The sequence below is a fragment of the Chenopodium album genome, chromosome 6 (assembly GCF_948465745.1).
Source record: "Chenopodium album chromosome 6, dcCheAlbu1.1, whole genome shotgun sequence".
NCBI lineage: Eukaryota > Viridiplantae > Streptophyta > Magnoliopsida > Caryophyllales > Amaranthaceae > Chenopodium > Chenopodium album.
This window is the reverse complement of record NC_137839.1, coordinates 50210504-50235693: the sequence shown is the minus strand read 5'-3', so window position 1 is coordinate 50235693 and position 25190 is coordinate 50210504. Positions and strand designations below refer to the sequence as shown.

Here is a 25190-nt window from a genome sequence, read left to right as displayed (position 1 = left end):
GGACGAAGGAGTTTCCCTTTTTTATTCCCATAAGAACGAGATGTTCCTATTGCATGCAGCCCTTATATGTGGACCATTAATGATTTTCCCACAAATGGAAACATGTTCACGTACAAGAAAAAAGGGAATAAAGCATGTCCCATTTATATTGATGACACACTAAACGTGTACATTGATCACTATGGCAAAGATGTGTACGTGAGGACCCGAAGATTTTTTAGGCACGATCACCCATATCGTAGGTAGAAAAAGGCCTTCAATGGGAAAGTGGAAGAGGATGTTTCGCCTAGGCCATTAAGTGGAAAGGAGGTTTATGCTCGAGTGAAGGGTATACCAACTGTTTTTGGTAAAACAGCGAAACCTGTATATCCACATAAATCGTTTGGAAGCTTGAGTACTAAAAAGAACATGATGTCTGACATTGTCTCGATGTGATGCATATAGTGAAGAATGTTTGTGATGCAATTTTTGGGACAATTATGAACATTCAAGGCAAAACAAAGGATGGAAAGGATGCGCAATTGAATTAGGAAGTGTGGGGGGTTCGTCCGAAATTGTGGGTTAAGCCAAAGGTAGGGAAGGCAAAGGAAAAGGAAAAAGGAAGCAAAGATGGTGGTAAAACACGTAAAGGCAGCTGCAGCACCCCAGGCAACAACCGAGGCATCTGCAACAACACAGCAGCAGCCCGGGGAGTAGCCGAAGCATGGTGAATTTGGGTATTAATTATGAAATAATTTTGGTAAACTTTGGTGAAATTGTTGAATTTAGTCAATTTGGTAATTTTTTGTGAGCTTGGTGCGTAATTGTTAGTGAATATTGATGCCTAAGTGTTTGCGAATTTTGGTGACTAAGTGTTTGCGAATTTTGTTAAATAAGTGTTTGTGAATTTTGGTGACTAAGTGTTAGAGAATTTTGGTGACTAAGTGTTTGTGAATTTTGAAGCCATTTTAGGTTGTATTACATACAATAATACAATAATGACATGAAATAATTATATATATCAAACTTAGTAAAATGCTCTTTTGATGTGATTTCAAGACTTAGACACCTAAGATTAGGTATTATTGACATATTATGAGAAATGTAGAAAATGGGCAAAGTAGAAAGTCATATATAATTTGGGCCAGTTTGAATAAAATGTGTCCTAAAACTTAGTAAAAATGCTATTTTGATGTACTTTCAAACCTTAGACACCTAAGACTAGGTAATATTGACATGTTATTAGAAATAAATAGTTCGTTTGATAAGAAATGTAGAAAATGGGCAAAATAGAAGTCATATACGCCTTATTTGGGCCATTTTGGGTAAAATGCTTCCTAAAACTTACTAAAATGCTATTTTCATGTGATTTCAAGCCTTAGACACCTAAGACTACGTAACATTGACATGTTATGAGAAAACACTAGTTCATTTGATAAGAAATGTAGAAAATGGGCAAAGTAGAAAGTCATATATGTCTTATTTGGGCAATTTTGGATAAAATACGTCCTAAAACTTAGTAAAATGCTCTTTTGATGTGATTTGTCAATTAGTGACATACAAGTTTGTGAAAGAAACAAGCCTATACATATAGCCTTTTAAATATTTGACATACATATTTTGTATTTTTTGTAATACGCATGCTGCATAATGTTTGTTTTTTCTCTAGTAGAAAAATAGAGATTGACAGCGAGCAATGGCCACTGGTTTTTAAAAACCGGTGGGGAAAAATAGGCGAGATTTTGAGGGAAGGATATTGGCACCGGTTCAAACCGAGCCGGTGGGAAAAATAATAATCCCACCGGTTTGAATCGGTTCCAATCATGCCACATATATTTAAAACACCTCCCTTTATAAACCCTAACCCTAACTCAACACTCCTCTCTACGCCTCTCTCCCCTCTCCTCCTTCTCTTTTCGGCCTCTCTTCTCTCTCCTCTCTCCCTTATCTCTCCTGCTTTCTCGTCTCACCCCTCTCTCTCCTCTTCTTTCCCCTCAAAGCCCACCACCACCACCGCCACTAACCACCGTTGCCACCAAGATCGAGTTTATTTTCCCACTTTCTCTCTCCTCGTGATGAAACCATAGGTTTTCAGGTCAAATTCAACCATGAAAACTCTAGATCTAGAGTTTTCATGGTCGAATTTGGCCTCGTAAACCCAATTTCAAGGTTTTTTGTGGTCGAATGAAGGTATGTGTTTTTTTATTATATTTTTCATTTTTTCTATTTTTTATTCATAGTGAAACGGTGGTCTTCCACCCACCCTCAGTGTTCCCACATTCGGGTTTTCTGCATCATCAAAACACATTGTCTTTATCGCTTTTTTATTTAAGCTATTTGTTTTCCATAGTTAATTTTCTAGTCTTCGAATGTCTCAGCCTTAGGTTGCCCATAGGAGAAATTTGGCATAAACAGTTAGTTAACTCCTAATGTATAGAAATATGCTCTACTAACTATTAGTTTGTGTTAGTAGAGTCATAATAGTAGTGGGTTAGTTTAATGGGTTTAATGTTAACATGATCAATGATCATGGGATCATTGTTCCTTACTTATAGCTTAGTTATTTTGCACTATATATAAGTTGGAGAAAATACAAGTTGATATCAGATATCAACAAAACTTGTTAATATCAAGGCTAATTTTGTAAATTTAGCAGCCACACCCCATTTCTCTTCCCTCTATCACCACCATACAGCCTACCGCACCACCTGCCGCTTCACCAACCGACCACCGACAACCTTTAGCTTCACTAGTCGACCCTAGTCGACCACCGCATGACCTCCCCTTGCCTTCAACAGTCTACCTCCACACATTCTCTAGCACCACCAGCCGACCGAGCACCCCCATTCGACCCTCGCAACATGACACCACAAGTACAAGCTAATCCCTTCCCTATGGGTTTTGTATGGGCCCAATTTTCATATTTGCTACTAAGGTATCTATTGTTTGGCCGGCCGGCTTCTTTTGATGTGCGAAGGTGGTCGATCTTGGGCATAGCCATGGGAATGGAGATGAGAGAAGGAAGTGGGCCGCTTTTGATCCGCGAGGGTGGTCGGTCTTGGGCATACCCATGGGAATGGAGGAGAGAGAAGGAAGTAATGGCCATGGGAATGGAGGAGAGAAGGAAAAATTGGCCATGTAAGGGGAGGAGAGGAGAGAAAAAAATTGATGATATTAACATGTTTTTGTTAATAACTGATATCAATAGGGACAGGCTCATATATGTTGCTATATACTATGGAGTACTTTTTTGGATTGAAATACAACTTTTATTATTCTTTCCCTTCTCTTATCTCTATTTATTATTTCAACACGATCAACATCAAATTTACTTTTTTTCATTTTTAATTTTATTTTTTAAGTTTTTACCTGTTTTGCATAAAAGATTTTGAAGTAATACTCATTTAACAGTTCATTCTTTTATGGCCTACACCATACAACCTTTGCAATACACAAAAAATATATTTACAACAGAATGTACTCCGTATTGGTATAAAATAAAATTAGGGAACATTGCAAAAAAACACCATTTGCAAGATCAAACAATTTCATACTCATCATCATCTAACTTATCAGAGTTTAAACTTGGAGGAAGGTATGATCTGTACACACTATCAATGTCGGGAGTTTCTTTCAATTCATGGCACATAACTTCAAGAGCTCTGTGGTGGAAGAAGCGATAGAATTTCTTGTTACAAACGTATGCAAAGATCAAGGACATCAAAAGAAGTGGGATGATCGCGAAAGCATAGATGAATTTCTTCACTCCAAAGTAACCAAACATAATAACTTGATAAAAGACTAGTGCTGAAAGAAATCTAGTATGAATATGAGGCCACATCCTCCCAAAGCTTTCACATGATGGAACATACACATTCAATGCCTGTAATAAATGAAAATAATTATTTGTTATGCTGTTAGAGATCTCCACAATCCATACGTACATTACTTCTATTAAAAAAAAACATCAAAGTCAATGGTCAGATTTGAGCAAATATCTTAGCCAACCAAAACAAGTACTTCGTACTATAAAGTCTCAAAGTGCCACTTTTTTTATAGGTCATTTCGCACAAGATGACTAACATAAAAGGTCTTTTCTAAGAAAAAATTCTTTTAAAAATATGTTATACTATTTCTTTGCCCGAATAACGCTCGGATATTCCTAGGAAAAAAATTATATTTATATATTACTTTGTATTATTTATAGATTATGAATACATTTTAATATTTTATTTTCCCCTTGGAAAAAAAAATATTTTACTTAATTAAAGGTTCGTTTGGCATCGTTGTAGTTTTCTGTTTTTTGGTTTTTTGTTTTTTACAAGTATATTATATATATCACATATTGAATCAAAAATTATTAAGAATTGTTAAAATTATGATAATTTTGAAAACTGACTACAGAATATTTGAAACACATTTTTCTTGTTTCCTGTTTTTGGTTTTTAGTTTAAAAAAAAAAACAGGAAACTGAAAACCAAAAATGATACCAAACAAGACCTAAAGTAGTTGTTATTGTTCTATATTTAGGTTGTGTATTCTCCTTTCATTTTCTTTTAAATCAATTATCTTATTATTGTTGAAGGAAAAAATTTAAAAAACAAATATTTTGGCGGGAAGATTTTTAATATGAGCGCGACACGTGTACTTTGGGGGATAATGCTGGTGATTACTTTAGTATATAGTACTAGATAATACCCGAGCTATGCTTGATTTTTAATAATGGTAATTGAAATTAAATATAGAAGTCTCATGAAAAATGTGGTCTAAAAGTCCATCATAATAGATAATTATATGGTAAAGTTTTTAGACACATTAATACTTCTAAAGATCTAAACGAAAAAATAGAGTTTAGGAGGGAAAATTCCCTCCAAAATAAACTTTTATGTAGTTTAGGTATATAGATATTAGATAGATGAGCTTAACATTTGAGCGGGAAAATTTTTCATAAGGTAGCGCCACGTGTACAACTTTTGGAAAAAGATGACATCAACGGTTGCTACTTTAGTATTAGTTATAGATTGATGTGTTATGAGACTTATGACAGAGTGATGGGTAATGTGTTTGTGTGTCATCTATAATAAACAACTTTCATGATTATGGTGCAAAATGAGTTACTATAACGTGTTCATATCCATGTCAGTGTTGAAAATCCATGCCGTTGAAGCCCTAGTATTAGCATTATATAGGTGAATGATTTCTTCTAATTTAATGGGTATCATACAAAATTATTTTTTTACTAGATTTGTAATGTCAAGATAATTAAGAACATAAATGTTAGAGACTTATATTAGGAAGAGATAGAAGGCATTACTTGATTCCTGATGACTAGCCATCCCATGCCGAAGTAGATAACACCAAATGGAATGATCAATGGTGCAATAACAGAGTAACAGAGGGTGATTGTGAGAATAAGCATGTCACTTGGAAACCTTGTCGCGTATCTAAAATCTCCAGGAGCCCATGCTTCTTTCACTTCAGCTTCGGTCTTGCACAAAAGCTTCCTTTTGCAATGGAATATGGCAAACGGAATCACTCTGGACAACTCTAAGCCGTACCCTATAAAAAACCTACATTACAATGTTATACAAAACCAAATAAGATTGTGAATTATATTATAATTATACATGATATACGTCTCAACTATTACTGATGATGGCTAAAACAGAAAAATGGGTGGAATAGTTATGAAAGATGTAAAGATCAAACCTGAGAGCCACATATGTCAAGAAGAAGGTCGCGCTGTAGGGAATACTCGCTGCAAGTACTTCAATAATAGCATCGGGTTTGCCCTCCAATCGCTTGATATTATAAAACAGGCTTCCACCAAGGCTCACTCCAATAAAAACATTCAAAACTGTGAAGTAGAAATATTTGCCAGAAGCAGCCCTCGTTACATGACTCTCTGAAGGAATTCCTTCCGCTTTAGACAGATATCTCAACAACATAGGCAACAAAGCCAAAAATATTATAAGAACAAGTTGAGGAATAAAAGCCTCCAGCAATGTTCGAACAGATTTTATTTCGATAATGGGTCTTAAGAAAGGCAGAAGCATCTCGAGATTCTCCAATGTCGTAAATGCAGTTATAAAAGTGATAGGAATCATGAAAAAGAGTATTGTTAATGAAACAATGGTGTACACAACGTACTTGCGTATTGTCCTGGAATAATAACTGAGAGAAAGGTTAGTCCAAATAACTTGACGCGGTTCAGGAGCATCCACTACGACCCAACTGTCAACCATTCGAGCATGTAAACTCTGAGCAGCAGAAGCAGCAGCCACTCTGCTTGTAAAGAAAACGAGTGCAGAAGAAAGTTGACGATCTCTTAAGGTGATTTTTTGCTCTGCTTCTAACTTTGGGGTGATTTCATTTATCTTTTCAGTGTAATATTCTATGCTATCAACCTTCGTTCCATAAAGACCGAGGAAGCCAGTCCGAGTTGTGGGTCTGACCCCCTCAGGACTACCAATTGATCTAGATTCTGCATAAATTGTTTCGGCGCGCAGCAATTTCTTCCTATTTTTCTCTAATTCCTCCCAGATTTTGTTAACCTGTTACATGAAAAATGTACAGTTTCCTATAACAAGTGACTGATAAATAATTAACTGAAACATAATCATCCAATTGAATTATTGTCTTTAATTACAAAAATATCGAATTAAGTCTTAGACATACGCCTTCTAACTTTAAATAATGGTATATATCTATATTACGCCTCATCTTAGAATGATTATCTATTGCTTACAAGTTACAACTCTATCTGGCCAACATTAATAGGTGACTTCTTTTAATGGCACCATATAAGACTAAGGGCCTGTTCCGATTGACTGAACTCAGCTGAACTGAACTGAACTTATTAATTAGTGATTTTTAACTACGGATTAGTGATCTTTGAATATTTATTACTATACATATGTGTATATACAAATGTACACATTAAAATATTTACGAAAAATATACTATATAATTATAAAATTTATGGAAAATATATTAAAAACTTAAAACACATATACTATCTAATTTTAAAATAAAATAGTATTATGACAAAAGAACACAAAACACTTACATGTATCTAACCCTTTTAAACAAATTTTAAAAAAAAATATTTAAAAAAAAAAAACAAGAAAAACTAAAATTTGCTACGGCCCAACACCCTAACCCACTCTCTTTATTATTATTATTATTATTATTATTATTATTATTATTATTATTATTATTATTATTATTATTATTATTATTATTTATTACTTATTGAGTATTATTATTATTATTATTATTATTATTGTTGTTGTTGTCGTCGTCGTCGTCGTAATAAGATCTTAAAAGAATGAAATTTGGCTTTATATCATTAGCAATATCATTAGACATAAATTAAGAGCTGAACTGAACTGAACTGAACTGAACTGAACTGAGCTGAGCTGAACTGAATTTCAACGGAAGAGAACAGGCCCTAAGGGCATGTTCGAATTCATTGAAAACAGATAAACTGAACAAAACTGATTGGGGCTGAACTGAATTGAACTGAATAGAGCTGAAAAGAATTATCTATGAGAGAAGAAAATTAGGAACTGAACTGAATTGATTGGAGTTGAGCTGAGCTAAACTGAAATTAAGCTTAATAGAACAGACTCTAAATTTTATTGAGATGCAAAAATTAGTAGAACGTATCAGATTAAAGCATTACCTCCTTATTGTCTGTAACTATCATTGCCCTGTAGAATGTATCAGGATAAATAGCTTTGAAATACGAATCAACTTGTTCCTTCTTGGTCTCCCCTTCTCGCGCATGAGGTATGTCTCTAACAAGAATTGCAAATTGCTCAGCCCTTGGCTCAGAAGACCTCAGAGCTGTAGCCCTTATATCGGATACATGTTTATACGCCTTCCACAGGAGGAAATACGTAACCAAAGAAACCCAGTAGACAGCAATCATGTATGCCCACAACCTTGGACTTCGTTGCTGCAATGCAAGTGATAGTTAAATCAGTTGTTTTTAGAAATTTAAATAAATAAATTCTATAGTTGCAATACTCAAACGACACAATATTTTAGAGTTGAACGGTACTTTAAAAATATGATACTTACCGCAATATGTTCCATGGAGAACTTATTGAACTCGTTGATGGTTGAATTGGTTGAGGTTGAATTGTTAGCGTTTTTATTCAGTTTGATCACACTGTGATCAGTGGCAGAAACAGGCAATAGAATCGGAAGTAGCACAATGCCAGCCATAACAAACAGTCTGAATGCTGTAAATAAACCATTAATATAATTAGCCCAGCAGTTGCAGTTATCATTTTTGACAAGGGAACTTCACACTACAAATGGAGTACAGGAGTAGAGTGTAGACTCCTTAGAGTACACTAATACATTTCAAAGAAAATGCAACGATCTAATACAACGGTCAAGTCTAATGTCTTGTTTATGTTCTCCATCATGCTGATCCTTTTAAATCTATCGTACTTTTTTCAAGTAGTGTCTTGTAAATCAAAGAAACTTTTACATTTTTTTACAGTAAGACAAACACGGGAAATTAATTTATCAAGTTAAGAACTGTCGAATTTTGAAAACTTGGGGAAATAAGTTCATACATATACGTTGTTACTAAAAAAAATCTAATGAATTAGATTGCAGAAATGTAATTACCAGCTCATTTATATGTTAAATACTCGGTTAGATCCCGTATTCACGCTTTTTCAACCTTTGTCACGGAGTATCAATTTAATTTTTTTTATTTTATTTTATCTCAAATCAAGCTATTTAAAATATGATAATTTTTCATTCACCAACTATGTTAAGTTGAGAAATATATATTCATGGTTTTTTTTTTTTTTTAACTATATATAAATAATCATAATACATTAAAAAGTAATCACTAATTCTTATCAAAAAAAAATTATTCTTATCAAAAAAAAAAAAAAATCACTAATATAGGAATTTGTTTATACAAAGATATGGTTAGATTTTTAAGTTTATAAATATATTATTATACGATTTTTTTTTCCTAAATTTTGGAAGTAAATATTTTGCGTATAATTGTCTTTTCAAGTATCAGTGGAGGGGTATATGCGTTTTTTCATGTACTAGTTGAGGGGTACATGTGTAATTTCCTCACCAAACAATAAATGACCCTGCATTTTCAATATATTTACAAAAATGCCATCAGATTAACAAAAATTCGTTTATCTGGCAGATTAACTTGTATTTTCCCTTTTTTTTTAAAAAAAAAAAATAATATATATATATATATATAGACTAAGGACAGACCACAAGATGACACGTGTCTGGTGTGTCTTTTAGTATATTGTTATTGATTGATGTATCCTATTATAGAGTGTTATGTTTCTATAGTCTATATTTCAACACTCTCCCTCACATGTAAGGTCGCTTTAATTTCATCATTAAAGGTCCCAACCATATATAGGTAGGGCTTCCGATATCATGTTAAATACGAATCTAGCCGCACTGGTCACCAAGAGGAAGTTCACTTATAAGTCTAAGGTGGTTTCATAGGAAAACCATGTTACAATATGAGAAGTAGCCCATTTGCCTTTTAAAGTATTTAACTCTCCATTCTTTTCTCATATCTCAATATGAGACATCTACATGTATATGTTTTTGGAATCATATATACTTCAACAAAATATTCATGAGTAAATTTCTAAAAAGCTTTCATATTGTATCTCATCACTTTAAGGTTTGAATCGTGATGAGAATTATACTAGTTTGATTTATATAATTATGGTAATATTATATTCATTGCTGAAGGACATATAATTTGTTTGTAAACATTGGATTGGAAAAAAAAACACCATTTTATTGATTTTATAAAAGGCATATATCTGCAAGGTTCTCACATTGACACATTGTCACATTATGTTGAGGGAGAAAATTTGTTAATTTACTAGATTAGCCCCGTGCGATGCACGGTTTTTACAAATAAAATTGTACTCCGTAGTGTTGAACTCGCATATACTCTACAAATAATCTTCTCGAGTAAGGCATTAGATAACTAATTAATATATTACTTAAAATAGTACTCCGTATTAAGTTTGTAATGCATGACAAAATCACACATCAATCGGATAATTAATATTAATTTTACTTTAATATTTCCACATTTTTGCCATAGATAATATCATAAGCCTATGTTGTTATATTAAGGGTCTGTTCTCATACGTTGAAATTCAGTTCAATTCAGTTCAGCTCAGTTCAGTTCAGCTCCTAATTTTCATCTCTTATAAAATATTCAGTTTAGCTGAGTTCAGTCAATGAGAACAGACCCTAAGTGATATATTACTAATAATACAATCAACTCTTTCAATATAATTGACCTATAGTGGACAACTTAAAATTAAATGAAACAACACCCAAATTATCGAATACAGAGAAATACTACAAAGTTCAATTTATCAATCTTTAAAGAAAAAAAAAAGTATCATCAACAACATGTTCAATAGTATGTCAAAATATTAAGGTGGATGATTTTTATTTTTTTTTTATTAAAAAAAAAAAAAAAAAAAAAAAAAAAAAAAAAAAAAAAAATTGTATTAAGAAAATATTCTGATTTGAAAAAATCAAAATTCTTGTATTAAGAAGCAACCCCAACAATATAATTAATCATTATTTAAAAGCAAGTCAATCATTAATTTGAATTAGAAGTAGAAAAACAAGTATCCGTTAATATCCCTACCTTTTAGGAAAATAGTAGTCAGTTTATTTTATTACTTGTAATTTAAATTATTGATTTATGTAAAATGTATAGTAAGACCTTGTTTGATTCACCTTAATTTTGCTGAACTGAAATTATTTTTACTGAAATGAACTTATTTTTATTGAACTAAACTTAATTTTACTGAACTGAAATTATTTTTACTGAACTGAAATTATTTTTTACTGATTTTCTATTATATTTCTTCTTTAAGAAAACTGAATTTTACTGAACTGGAATTATTTTTACTGAACTGAAATTATTTTTACTCAATATTATTTTTTTAAGGTGAAGAGAACAGGGCCTAACTTGGGATAAATACAAAAAAAATTATACTAATTCAAATCCCATTATTTTAGGAAATAACAGTTTATTGCTGTAACTTTAAATGATAATTTTTTTTATTATTTTTTTCTAAAATAAGCCATACAATTGGGCGGGAAAATTTTTCATAATAAGTCGACGTCAACGGTTTTGGGGAAAAGATGACGTCAACGGTTGCTACTTTAGTTTATTTATAGACTAGTTTTGTGCCCGTGCGATGCCCGGGTTGTTTATTGAATTTTAAGATAAATTTTTAATCTATATGTCAAATTTTAAAACATATCATTGATACAAAATTACTTAAGAATTGATGTGTAATGTAGTAGGACTACTAATAATAATATTGGTGAAAAACATTTTTTGACCCGTAACCGGAAATAATGACCATGTCCGAAATGACTCGTGACCCGACCCGATTGACAGGTCTACACACAGTAATAAAATTACATTAGATTGTGAAGTATATTATAAATGATGGATGTGGTACATTTTGAACTAATTCCTTCGCTCCAAAAAAAATATTATGATACAAATAATAAATTTATTTGATAATTTATGAGAGTTAAAATCTAATTATTTTTTGAATAAAATTATAATTCAACTTGTACATATGAAATATTGGTAATTTATCGAAAATAAAACTCTAATTTAAAATTTTATCTTAAAATTCTATCCAAATTTGATTGAAAATAGAATTCTAAACTAACTTTTTTATCTTACAATTTAATTCTATATAACTCAATCCTGCGTGGTGCGACACTTGGCGAAAAATTGGAACGCCAAGTGTCGCTATCTCGTCACCTGGCTAAAAGTTTAGCTTTATATATTAGTTATATGATTTTCTGCTCAGTGTAAACAATTAAGTTAAGAAGAATCACTTAGTTTAAATTTTGATGAATCAAAATCCACAAAGCTAGTTAAAAGTATAGTTTATGAATAGTGCAAAAATCAAAATGTGTTAAAAAACCGATGGAGTATTAGTTCAAATTAGTTCACATAAATTAATTAAGATAATATAATATAGGAAAAATGTAAACTAATAATCCCACCTTTAGTCGGTCTTCCACAAACAATCCCACCTTTTGAAATTCCAGAAATAATCCCACCTTTTGCCCCTATCTTCCATTAACAATCCCTGACCGGTTGGATTGATTTGGTAACCGATTTTCTTAAGTTAAAAGACACGTGTAGGTATTTAATAGGTTTAGTCCGATTTTTAATAATTAAAAAAAACAAATCTAATTAAAAAAAAATAAAGAAGAAAACCCCCAGCCCCGCCACTAGCCCAGCCTGCTACTGCACTCCTCTCCCCATCCCCTCCCTTGCATTCTCCGGCAGCCACCACCCTGAAAACAGCACCAGTCGCACACCCCTTCCACAACCATCAATTTCGCACAATCCCGGAGTTCAACGATGATGTAATTCGAACACACGGAGTTTTGAGATTTTTCGTGGGGGTGGGATTTCGCCGGGGTGGTACTTGGGTTTTGTGGGGCTGTAGGCGTGGGTTTTGTGGGGGTGGTGGGTTTTGTATCAGTGGGTTTCATGGGGTGGTTTTTGTGGAGTTTTTCAGGCTAAGGGTTGAGTTTTTAGGGCCAAGAGGAGTTATTTGGGGCTGTGGGTGGTGTTTTCGGGGTTATCATTGGTGTTTTTGGGGCTGTGGGCGGTGTTTTCGGGGGTGTTAGTGGTTTTGGGGGCTGTGGATGGTGTTTATTTTGGGGCTGTCAATGGTGTTTTCGGGGCTGTGGGTGTTTTCGGGGCTGTGGATGGTGTTTTCAGGGCAGTCAGTGGTGTTTTTGGGGTTGTGGGTGGTGTTTTTGGGGCTGTGGGCGGTGTTTTCGGGGGTGTTAGTGGTTTTGGGGGGCTGTGGATGGTGTTTATTTTGGGGCTGTCAGTGGTGTTTTCGGGGCTGTGGGTGTTTTCGGGGCTATGGATGGTGTTTTCGGGGCAGTCAGTGGTGTTTTTGGGGTTGTGGGTGGTGTTTTCGGGGCTGTGGGTGGTGTTTTGGGGGGCTGTGGGTGGTGTTTTGGGGGGCTTTCGATGGTGTTTTTGGGGCTGTGGATGGTGTTTTCGGGGGCAGTAAGTGGTGTTTTCGAGGTTGTGGGTGGTGTAATTTGAGTGAGGCTCGGGTTTTGGGGGTGGTGATGGTATTCCGGCGTGGTTGGAGGTTTCGTAGTGGCCTAATGGGTGGAGGTGGCAGTAAAGGGTGAGGGTTGGGGTGACCACGGTGGTGGCTGGTGGTCGTAGAAGAGATTAAGTTTTAAAAACAAAGGGAATTTTTTTTTAACTTGTTTAACAGGTTGTAGGTCAAAGGGATTGTTAGTGGAAGATCCCTATCAAAGGTGGGATTATTTCTGGAATCTCAAAAGGTGGGATTGTTTGTGAAAGACCGACTAAAGGTGGGATTATTAGTTTACATTTTTCCTATAATATAAGTAAAACTCAATTGAAAATTACACTGCCTTAATCATTATGATTTACAATTAGTAACAAAAATCAAATCGTAAACAGGAAGGTAAAGCCCTCCCCCCCACCCCTTTTTTTTAGAAGTTTATAAAGAACTTATGGAACACATATACGAAGTATTTGAGGTTCAAGCCGACAACCGTATTTGAGTTTGTATATTTTATTTAAGACGTATTTGAGGTTTGAAGAAAAAAAAAAAAAGGGTGGGCCACATTGCTTGAGACAAGCGGTATCAATTTATTTAGTCCCAGACTAGCTGTTTTGAGGATAAGATGGAGTATATCATCACTAATATATAAAGCATTGTGAGTGTGAGGGTAGCCGCTTACCGTATAAAATTAATTAATAAATTATCTAAATTAAACCTTTAAAAATATTAACAACTAGTAGAAAGGGTAAGTAAGGGTCGAATCCACGAGGAGATTAATTAACTTTATAAACCCAAAATCAACTCGAAACATAAACTATATACTTAAAAGAGTATTATTCACACTATATACATGAGATTGGGGGGTTTAATCGAACGAGTAACTAAGCCAAACAAGATAAAAATAATATACTAATCTATTGTTTAAAAATAGACGACAAGCAAACCACCATTGTGCAACCAATTCGATCATAGATTAAAACAACATAACTTAATTCCCAACTTCCTTTCATATAATCTCCTTCAATATTCAACTTAATATTTAGGTAGTCAAATTACCACTGCAGTCGATTTGACATGTATAGCTCACTAGAAATCATAATCTTACTAATACACTTTCTACCCCAATAAACTTGATTTATTAGATCAACCCACAAACTCAACAAAACTACGATTGAGCCGCTCAAACTAGTAATATCGAGTCATTCACTCTAAATTATCAAATAATGCCGCATCAAGTAATAAATTTAGCATAGTCTAATTACTTCATACTAGCAATTTTATACTATTACTAGCATAAATAAATTAAACGTTCATATAAAAACAAGGAAGAATATGTGAATCAATTAAATACCAACTTGAATATTGAAATACGATTATACTCATCGTTTAACGACGAAACATAAATCAGGAAATTAAATATCAAATTACATCTAATTCACCAAGTAGAAGCAACCAAATTAATCACAAAAATAAAAGATGAGGAGTAAATTAAAAAGAACTTATTAACTGAGCCAAGAAAACAAACAACCGCTGCTCGAATCCACCGTCAAATTCGTCCCTTCGCCTTCCAATACCACCCAATCGATCAACCTTGGATCAATTCGTGCTCTACTAAGCCTCACGAACTTTCCGTATTTTTGTGGTAATACTTGTGTATATTCTAGGAGGGATAATTGGGGATTTTATAAATGAAAACAACCTAGGTTTTCTGACAAGTGGTTAGAGCTTCCCTCCCGATTTCAGGTGATACTGGGATCGAAACTCATCACCCCCCTTGTGGCTCTCTAAACACTAAAAAAATATATAAAGCATTGTTATAGATTTTGGCCCTATATTAACTTATTTGACTAGCTAATTATATTAGCTAGTTTGAGTAGCTGGTAATAAATAGCTGAGTGGTGACTATATAAAAAATAGTTCATAAATAATTGTTAATTATTAGTTATTTAAGTTTATTTAATATCTTAAACACTAGTTGTTTAACAAACTAATTTCATAAAAACTAATTTAAGAAGCTTTTATAATAAGCTTTTCCTAAAAGTGCTTTTTGATATCAAAATAATCTTTCAATAAGTTTTTTACCAAATACCTAAATTAGTTGTTTAGATTGGTCAAATCTCTAATATTGACGAATAAGCTAAACATTCTTTATTAAAAACAAATAATTATATATGGCCACAATGTTCATTGGAATGATTCCTACCATGTGCTTGATACTTGGAGATGGGACTTCCTTATCTTATTTTGAGATATGCTTATATATCTCATGCAACAACATTCTTTTTTAACAGCACAATTTTTTTTTTTTTAAACGACAATGTAATCACAAATAAATATCATTATCATTAGATTGATGAGAAAATCGATGGACCTACTAGTGTACAATTGATGCACGTATCTTTTAATATTCAATGTTCATCTTGCTAGATCAGAACATGAATCTTTTAATGTGCAATATACGAGTTTTTTCCATTTTTGCCGCTAGACATGATTACTTAAATGTATATGAGTATATCGATATGGTTCAAAAAAAAAAAAAATGTATCTTAGATTAGAGACTCATTATATTCAATTAGCTTGTTTTTGTGTTCATTAATCAAATACAGTATTAAAAGCCCACTAATCGAAGCTAATCAAAATTTCCAACAGTTGACATTTGACAAGCTTTATTTATTTATTTATTTGAAGAGCAGCTTTATTTAAAGTGTACAAATGATAATATTTACTTCATATATTTTATGAAACAGAGTAAAAAACAGAGAAAATCAATACCTGTGGAAAGGAAGACGAAATAAACAGCAGTATCAACACCAGAAGCAGAGATAATATCATCTTCGGAGGAAAAAAAAGCTTCTTTAATCCAATAAATTGGGTTTCGGGTCTTCGAACTAGGATCCATACCATTAAGAATTCGATTCGGGTAATATATAACTTGGTTACCAGGTTTTCTTGAGAGCCAAGTGAAAAGAAACATCAAAACCACAAATATTATGAAAGAAGTTCCAAAAGATGTAAGAAATGACCGCAATTCCATATTTTTTTTTTACACTGGAACAATATAATTATTGGGATTTGCAATGTTTTGTAATTTTGATAGATTTATTTGTTGTTTCTAGTAGTTCAGTGTAGTAGTTGTAGATAGAGAAGAGAAAAGGAAAGGAAAGGAAGGTCTTTAGAGCCAATATAAACTCATTTTAAGATCCTCACACTTTTGGCCAAACTACCAAAAGGTGATGATGGCCTACTTGAGTCCACCACCTCATTCGTATTTGTATATCAAATGTGATAATGATATGTGCCGACATACTTTGTTATCTTAATTATTTTCCGCGTCCACAAATAATCCATTTTGTTATTTTCCGCTTATTTTTTTTATCTATACTTAATTAAAGAAATTTGACTTTTGATACCATTAAAATACCCTCACTTAATTTTTGATACCTTTTTAAAATTTTATTTTATTTTGCTACCACCATAAATCCAAAATTAAAGATTTACGTGATTTTTTGCTGAATTTCGAGCTTAATTTAGACCTTTAAATGCTAAAATGACCCCCCAAAATCTTACTCGAACAATTTTCGTAGGTAAAACAATTATTGACAGGCAAACCAGCAATGCATTTTAAACACATATAACGAGACCTTAATGTTATTTTTCTGCCAATTTCGAGCTCAATTTGTATCCTTTAGGGCTAATCCCTAAAATCTTAGGCAAATACGTACTCCCTTCGTTTTTAAATACTTGCTTCACTTTTTATTTCTGGCCATTTTTTAATACATGCTCCGTTTTCTTATTTAAAAAGCTTTTACAATATTTGATTCATTTCTCTCACTTAGTGGACCCAACATAAAAAATGTTTATTAATTTCATATTCTTTCCTCTAATTCTCTCAACTAATTTTACTTTTTACATTTTTTTATTCTTCCACTTACCCCATTACCTTCATATTTTATTACTTTCTCCAAATTCTCCTAAAACTCCGCACATAATGAAATTGAGCAAGTATTTAAAAATGAAAGGTGTAATACATAATTTTTTTAGCATGCAAAACAATATATAAAACAACTAAGTGGTACCAAAATCTATTGTTATAGATTTTTTGTGGTAGCAAAAGGGAAAAAAAAAAAATTAGATAAGTATTAAAAATCAAAGTAGGTTATTTTGATTGTATCAAAAGTCAAAATAACCTTAAGTTAACTACTCATATTATTCCAAAATACATTAGCGTGGTTTACCCTATTTCACTATTTATATACTTAATATAACCCTTTTTTTTTTTGACAAGGAACCCTCATTTTTTAATCACATATAAAAATCAAATTTTATCATAAAATAATGATAGATAGACATTAATATAAATTTCATAACATTAACTTTTTTTAAGAATTTAATTTAATCATATATATCTAAGATTAAACTATTATATTGACATATGTGTCAAGTTTGACTGTACCAGTTATTGAGGAACAAGGAGTTATACGTTTCACAATATTTCAACTTTAACTAGCTCATCTGTTGGTTTTTTTTTTTTTTTTTTTTTTTTTTTTTTTTTTTTTTTTTTTTTTTTTAGTATTACACGTCTACACCACAAGGGAGGGCACATTTTTTTTTTTCTTTTTAGTAGCGAGATGAAGGAAGAGATGGAAAGGAAAATACAAAATTATCTATATGATTGTAATTTGTAAGCATAAACTAAATAAACAAGTGTTAAACCGGGATTTTTTTGTGTGTGAATAAATGTGTTTATTTGTTTTCCAAATATTGGTATAGTACAATATTAATAGGAAAATTTGGTAAAAATAATATCATCTTTTACCTGTTTGCTCAAAATAATGCAGCTATGAATTTTTTAAAAATAATCCGAATTTTGATAGTCACTCGCTTTAATTGGTCCCAAATGAACAGAACCTGTAAACGATGCATTTTGTTTTTGTTTAAGGAAAATGTGTCACCACGTGATTGGTTGAAAAAAACAACCCAACCCACACAACTCCAACCCCCCTTCCCTCCTGCGTCGGTACCACCCTTCCCCCCTACCCTATATTGTTGCCCTTGCCCTTACCCCAAAATCCCCTCCCTTCCCTCGAAATCCTTAAAAACCCTTCCCCAACCGCTAAACCGTTTGCAGGGGTGGGGGATGGGATGTCATGGGTGGCGATGGTAGAGAAGGTGGGGCTATTTTTTTAGTTTTTTTGTTCAACCAATTATTTCATTAATTTATTATTTTTCAACTAATTACGTGGTGACACATGTCCTCTCAACCTATTAATGCATATTGGGAGACCGGTTGTGACCAATAATAAAAGTGAATAATCCTCGGCCCAAAGTTTGAATTAATTATAAATAATCTATATTTGGAATTATTTTGAATGAACAGGAAAATGTAGGATTATTTTTACCAATTTTCCAAATTAATGAAAAAAAAAATTAAAAAGGCAAGTAGTGCAATATTAATATAACAAAAGAAAAATTAATAGTTTTTATATTTTTTCATTAATATAAAATTCAAAATGTTAACATTATGACAATTTTCATTGTATCGATCCAGCAATGTATTAAAAGATACTCCCTAGTTCCCTAACTTTTTTCCCTATTGCTAAAATATGGGTTAAAGTTTTAAACTTTGACCATTAATTATTATTGATCTAATCTATAATGAATTATATAGTCACGTATGATTTAGTTGGATTCATCTCATTGTTCAATTTTTAATTTTTACGCACATGAAAATAAAATTATATTCGTTTTAAGAAGTCTTAGCTTGAACCATGAAAACTTCAATGGGGCAAAGAAATACGGATAGTCAAATACTTCCTCCATTTTTATTACTTGTAACATAGCCTTATGCCACGTGTTTAGAGGTCGAGATTGTTGGGGTTTGGTGAGTCCGACTCACCGCGGAAACAACCCCGACCCAAGGAACCACTCGTAATTAATAAAACCATAAAGCATAAATAAATAAACACAAGAAAAGGAAGAACGAATCATACCCTTGAAGCGAGCTTCACCCTCTCATAACGGGCTCTTACTTGAAAGCCTTGAGCACCGCAAATGCCGTGCCTCCAACGGTATCCACCCACAAAGGACGAACACGACTTTTTAGGTCCGCTACCTTGGAGTTAGCAAGGTCCGACCAAAACCCAAGTGTTAATGGAGTTTAAGAGTTTTTCCCAAAATATGGAATGCTCTTTCTAACTCCCACTCAAGCACTTTACTCCAAATCCCAAGGTTGGTATTTATAGAGGAAAGTATGAGTGGGAATTTCTATCCCATCAATGTGGGATCATGAATTCCACAAATTAATTTAAAGCTAAATTAAATTAAAATTGCAAATTAATAATAAATCTACAAGTGGCATTACCATGTGAAATGGGTTGGTGAGGACCACATGGAGAGTAGGGGACCATACTTGCTCCCCACTCAATACTGTCCTTGTGCCACATGTCCTTACCCACTAGCTCCCATATTCCTCAAGCTTCCCCATAGTGACCGGCCCTATGGCCCAGCAACGAGCCCAGCCCCGCACTAAGATGCGGCCTGCTGCTGTGCGCGAAAGCCACGCACTTGGTGCGGGCTTGCTGCTGTGCGTGGCTGCTAGTGCGTGCGCTGCTAGCACGCCTAGCTTGCGGCAGCTAGCTGCTGCACGCACCATGTGCACGCGGCTGCTAGCTGCTGCTGTGCGTGGCTGCTAGCACGGTGCGCTAGCACGCACCTAGCCAACCATGCTAGGCTCGGCTTGGTGCGCTTGCTAGCCACCTATGCTTGGACATTTTTGCCCCTAGCATTCGGATGCTCGGGGTATTTTGGGAATATGGTCGATTTATTATTATTTTGCGCGTCTCGTCTTTTAATTATTTTTGACTCGATTTCCGACGATCGGTTTCGACGCTCCAAGCTCAAATTACCGACGTCTAAATATTTAACACTCGGGCGACGAATTAATTTCTTCCGAATTAATTCGTCGAGTCGGTTCGTATATTTTTCTTGGGTGTGACCCGAAGGGTTCAGTCAAGATTAAGCTGTAATATTAATTATATTAATATTACTGATCGGAAGCGGCCTCCACCCAGGCATTCCGATCACTTGACCTTACTGAATATATTAGCTTTCTAATAATTCTGAACCCGTTATCAGAATAATACACTTGTTCGAAGGACACCATTCCTTTCAATCTCCCACTTGTCCTTCCGGACAAGTGTGCATTTAGTATATAGCCCCTTTCCTATGTCTCTTCATGAACTACAAAGTAAGATTACTCGTCATCTCTGTTACGTCCAGAAGTGTTTCTCGAAATCCGAGTTTGACTGTCAATAAGCAGATGATTTCTAAAATCCATCTGAGCACGGCCATGCATTTTCACAGTCTCGCTCTTCGAGAGGCCTTGTAAACAACAAGACATGTTCCCTATTGTTAGTAGGGGGACATTTCCAATCTTGTAATGTAGCTTCTCTTACTAAGAGGACCTAGCCGCCCGATATCTGTCGTTATAATCCCCAGTTACGGCAGACGTTTGGCGGATACCAAAGCGGACTAGTACTCAAACAAGAGACCTCCCACTACTCATGGTCAAGGAAAAGAGTTCCGGTAGTAATAATGAGAAAAATACTTATGACGATTTTTAAATCTCTTAAAGTATTCTCATAGGTCGATCCAGTATGGTTCTAAACCAATACCTGTGAAAATGATTTATATCCTCATAGCACAAGACATGGTGCTATAAATCATACTACACACTAATCTCTAATGGTCATTAATCGTCCACAAAAAATATGACCTTGATTAGGGATAATTTTCGATTAAAATATTCAATGTTCACTTAATAGATGTTTCTTTATCCAAGCCATTGACTTGATACCCTATTTTTAATATTTATTAAAATCGAATGGACTCATTATTTAATTCTAAACCATAATTAAATAGAGAAAGAGTGAATTAAATTGCATGAAAATTTTTAATTACTCCAAAAGCTGAATGGTTCATCATAGTGCTTTACATTAACATTGTCCAAAATTTAATTAAAACACTATAATATGGAAATCAAAGCCAGTTCACGACATGCTTCATTCCCATTGCCTCAATGTGTTTGTTGTGCTTCACTTGAGACAAGGGTTTAGTAAGTGGATCGGCTACATTGTCATCCGTTCCCACTTTGCAAATTCTTATTTCACCCTATGTCTTCCATTCTCGAATCATGTGAAATCGCCTCTTAACATGTTTTACCTTATGATGTTCTCGTGGCTCTCTAGCCTGAGCAATAGCTCCATTATTGTCACAATGGAGGTCTATTGGACCCTTGATGGAGGGTACAACACCAAGTTCATCAATGAACTTACGAATCCAAACTGCCTCCTTGGCTGCCTCAGACGCTGCCAAGTACTCGGCTTCAGTTGTAGAATCAGCGGTTGTGCTTTGCTTTGCACTCTTCCAACTAAACGCTCCTCCATTGAGACAGAATATGTATCCGGATTGTGACTTGGAGTCGTCTCTGTCTGTCTGGAAGCTTACGTTGGTGTATCCCTCAACAACCAATTCATCTTTACCGCCATAGACCAGGAATTTATCCTTGTTCCTTTTCAGGTACTTCAGAATATTCTTAGCCGCAGTCCAATGCGCCTCTCCTGGGTCTGATTGGTATCGGCTCGTAGCACTCAAGGCATACGATACATCCGTCCTAGTACATATCATGGCATACATGATCGATCCAATAAGCGAAGCATATGGAATACGACTCATCCTTTCTCGCTCATCAGGTGTCTTTGGACACTGCTTCTTGCTTAAGTTTATGCCATGTGACATGGGTAGGTGCCCTCTATTGGCTCCTTCCATTTGGAATCGAGCTAGTACCTTATCGATGTAAGTACTTTGACTCATTCCTATCATCCTCTTTGATCTATCCCTATAGATCTTGATGCCTAGTATGTACTGAGCCTCTCCCAAGTCTTTCATTGAAAAACATTTCCCGAGCCAAGCCTTTACAGACTCTAACAACGGAATGCTATTTCCAATGAGCAAAATGTCATCGACATATAAGACTAGGAAGGCGATGTCACTCCCACTGACCTTCTTGTAAACACAAGACTCATCTGGATTCTTGATAAAACCAAACTTACTGATGGCTTCATCAAATCGCAGATTCTAACCTCTGCTTTCTTGTTTTAATCCATAAATGGACTTCTTAAGCTTGCATACCTTCTTAGGATTGTTCTGGTCGACAAAACCTTCAAGTTGTGTCATGTACACAGTTTCTTCCAAAATTCCATTGAGGAAGGCAGTTTTGACGTCCATCTGCCATATTTCATAATTGTAATATGCAGCAATCGCTAGAAGAATTCGAACGGACTTAAGCATAGCTACTGGAGAAAAGGTTTCATCATAATCAACGCCGTGAATTTGCCTGTAACCTTTTGCTACCAGCCTTGCTTTGTAAATGAATACATTTCCATCTTTGTCGGTTTTCATCTTGAAAATCCATTTACATCAGATAGGTCTGTAACCTACGGGTAAATCAACCAAGTCCCATACTTGATTTTCAAACATGGAGTCCATTTCGGATTTCATGGCCTCTTGCCATTTTGCAGAGTCGGGGCTCGTCATAGCTTGCTTGTAGGTTGCCGGCTCATCTCCATCCACTACTAGGATGTCCTGATCTTCGGTTAATACAACACCGAGATATCTGTAAGATTGAGATCTTGGCCGAGTTGACCTACGTAGGGTAATGGACTGAGCATTTGCATTGTCGGTTTGACTTTGCATATTTTGACTTTGACCAATGTCAACAGATGCTTCGTGAGCACTTTGATTGTTAACTTGTCCTTGTTGCTCGTCCTCTCGAACTTCGTCGAGTTCGATTTTCCTCCCACTTGTCATTTTGGAGAGATGCTCCTTATCCAAAAAGACACCATCACGAGCAACAAACACTTTGTTCTCGGATTTGTTGTAGAAGTAATACCCTTTGGTTTCTTTTGGATATCCCACAAAGTAAACCTTGTCAGATTTTGGATGAAGTTTGTCAAAAATGAGTTTCTTGACATATGCTTCGCATCCACAAATCTTGAGAAAAGACAACCTTGGAGGTTTATTTGTCCATAATTCATATGGAGTCTTTTCCACTGCCTTTGACGGAGCACGATTCAATGTAAGTGTTGCAGTTAAAAGTGCATGTCCCTAGAAAGAGATTGGAAGTTCACTAAGACCCATAGTCGATCGGACCATGTCTAACAGGGTTCGATTCCTCCTTTCAGATACTCCATTCCATTGAGGAGTTCCCGGAGGTGTCAACTCTGAAAGTATTCCATGTTCTTTCAGATGGTCATCGAATTCTTTGCTTAGATATTCGCCACCTCGATCCGATCGAAGCGCTGTGATTTTCTTGCCGAGTTGGTTTTCAACTTCGTTCTGAAATTCCTTGAATTTATCAAACGATTCAGATTTGTGCGACATTAGATAGACATAACCATATCTACTATAGTCGTCCGTCAAGGTTATGAAATACCGATAACCACTCCTTGCGGGTGTACTCATTGGCCCACATACATCGGTGTGTATTAGTCCCAACAAGTCACCGGCCCTTTCTCCCAACTTGGAGAATGGTTGCTTTATCATCTTGCCTAATAAACATCCTTCGCAATTCTCAAAGGATTTTAAATCAAATGAGTCAAGAATACCTTCTTGAAGAAGCTTCTTGATGCGTTTGATGTTAATGTGGCCAAGACGACAATGCCACAAGTAAGTTTGACTAGACGATGTAGTCTTAGCTTTCTTTGCAGGATTATTAACGTTATAAATTTCTTTGTCTAGAGATAACACATAAAGACCATTTTCTGAATGTGCCGTACCATATAAAACATTATCGAGATAAAATGAACATGATTGGTCCTTAACTCGAAATTCAAAACCTTTGGCGTCCAACGCCGAAATTGAAATGATGTTTTTGGTAATGTTGGGAACACAATAAACATTGTCAAGTTCCAAAACTAGCCCTGTGGGCAAAGACAAACTAAGAGATCCTGCGGATATAGCACCAATCCTTGCTCCATTTCCTACCCGGAGCTCGATCTCTCCCTTCTCTAGCCTCCTAGTGTTCCTTAGTGCCTGTGAATCGGAACAAAGGTGTGAGCCACATCCGGTATCTAATACCCATGAAGCCGAGCTAGTGAAGTTAAATTCTATAACGTAAATACCTGATGTAGAAGCAACAGTTCCGTTCTTCTTATCTGTCTTGAATTTGAGGCAGTTTCTCTTCCAATGTCCCTTCTTCTTACAATAGAAGCATTCGGAATCAGACTTAGAAGATGCTACCTTTTTCTCCTTGTTGTCTTTGGTAGATTTCGGCTTAGGCGGAAATTTCTTCTTTCCTTTCCCCCTGAAGCCCTTCTTCTTTTTGCCCGCCCTTTTGAATGGCTTTCCCTTCTTAATCATTAGCATATCATGCCTTCCCTCATCCTTGAGCGTCTGCTCAGCTTGCTTTAACATCCCATGAAGCTCGGTGAGGGTTTTCTCCATGTTATGCATGTTGTAGTTCATCTTGAACTGGTCATAGCCTTTGTGAAGGGAATGGAGAATGATGTCAATAGCCATTTCAGTTGAATACCCCGCATCAAGCCTTCCCATGTTCTCAAATAATTCGATCATTTTGAGCACATGTGGGCTGACTGGATCTCCTTTCTTGAGCTTAGTCTCAAGGATCTGCCTGTGGGTTTCAAATCTTTCAGTTCGAGCCTGTTCTTGAACCATATTTTGTAACTCAGAAATGATCTCATAGGCCGATTCCTTCTCGAAGAAGGTTTTCTGAAGTTCAGGAGACATAGTGGCTAGCATTACGCACTTGACATCCCGATCGGCTACTTGCCATCGGTTAAGGGCTGCTTGAGTTACCTCCTCATTGGGAGCCTCGGGCATTTCCTCATCAAGGACATACTCTTTCTGTTCTTGCATAAGAACGATGCACAAATTCCTTTGCCAATCAAGGAAATTGGTACCACTCAACTTCTCCTTGTCGAGAATTGAGCGTAATGAAAACTTGTTGTTTGAGGTTGAAGACATGATTCTACAATTGAA

The 25190-nt window shown here is 34.9% G+C and overlaps 1 protein-coding gene across 2 annotated transcripts; it reads right to left on the bottom strand.

Annotated features, from left to right (window-relative positions):
• Positions 1-3394: 3394 nt before the first annotated feature.
• LOC145634883 (CSC1-like protein ERD4) lies at positions 3395-16289 on the bottom strand. Of its 2 annotated transcripts, none has more exons than XM_081686217.1 (6): positions 15906-16289; positions 8068-8231; positions 7667-7942; positions 5689-6533; positions 5294-5549; positions 3395-3862 (listed from the first exon to the last, which is right to left on the bottom strand). In XM_081686217.1, the coding sequence occupies exons 1-6, from the start codon at positions 16165-16167 to the stop codon at positions 3518-3520; spliced, it is 2148 nt and encodes a 715-aa protein (XP_081542343.1). In that variant the 5' UTR covers positions 16168-16289; the 3' UTR covers positions 3395-3517. The 2 variants fall into 2 exon arrangements, with proteins under 2 accessions (XP_081542343.1, XP_081542344.1); XM_081686218.1 differs by lacking the exon at positions 15906-16289 and adding an exon at positions 14641-14911.
• Positions 16290-25190: the final 8901 nt, after the last annotated feature.

Excerpts from the sequence above, each read along its gene's own strand:
- LOC145634883 (XM_081686217.1), bottom strand. The coding sequence starts at position 16,167 with ATGGAATTGCGGTCATTTCTTACATCTTTTGGAACTTCTTTCATAATA. Across the intron at positions 8,232-15,905 it reads TTTCGTCTTCCTTTCCACAG|CATTCAGACTGTTTGTTATG; the intron begins GTATTGATTTTC and ends GTTTATTTACAG. Across the intron at positions 5,550-5,688 it reads TTGACATATGTGGCTCTCAG|GTTTTTTATAGGGTACGGCT; the intron begins GTTTGATCTTTA and ends ATTGTAATGTAG.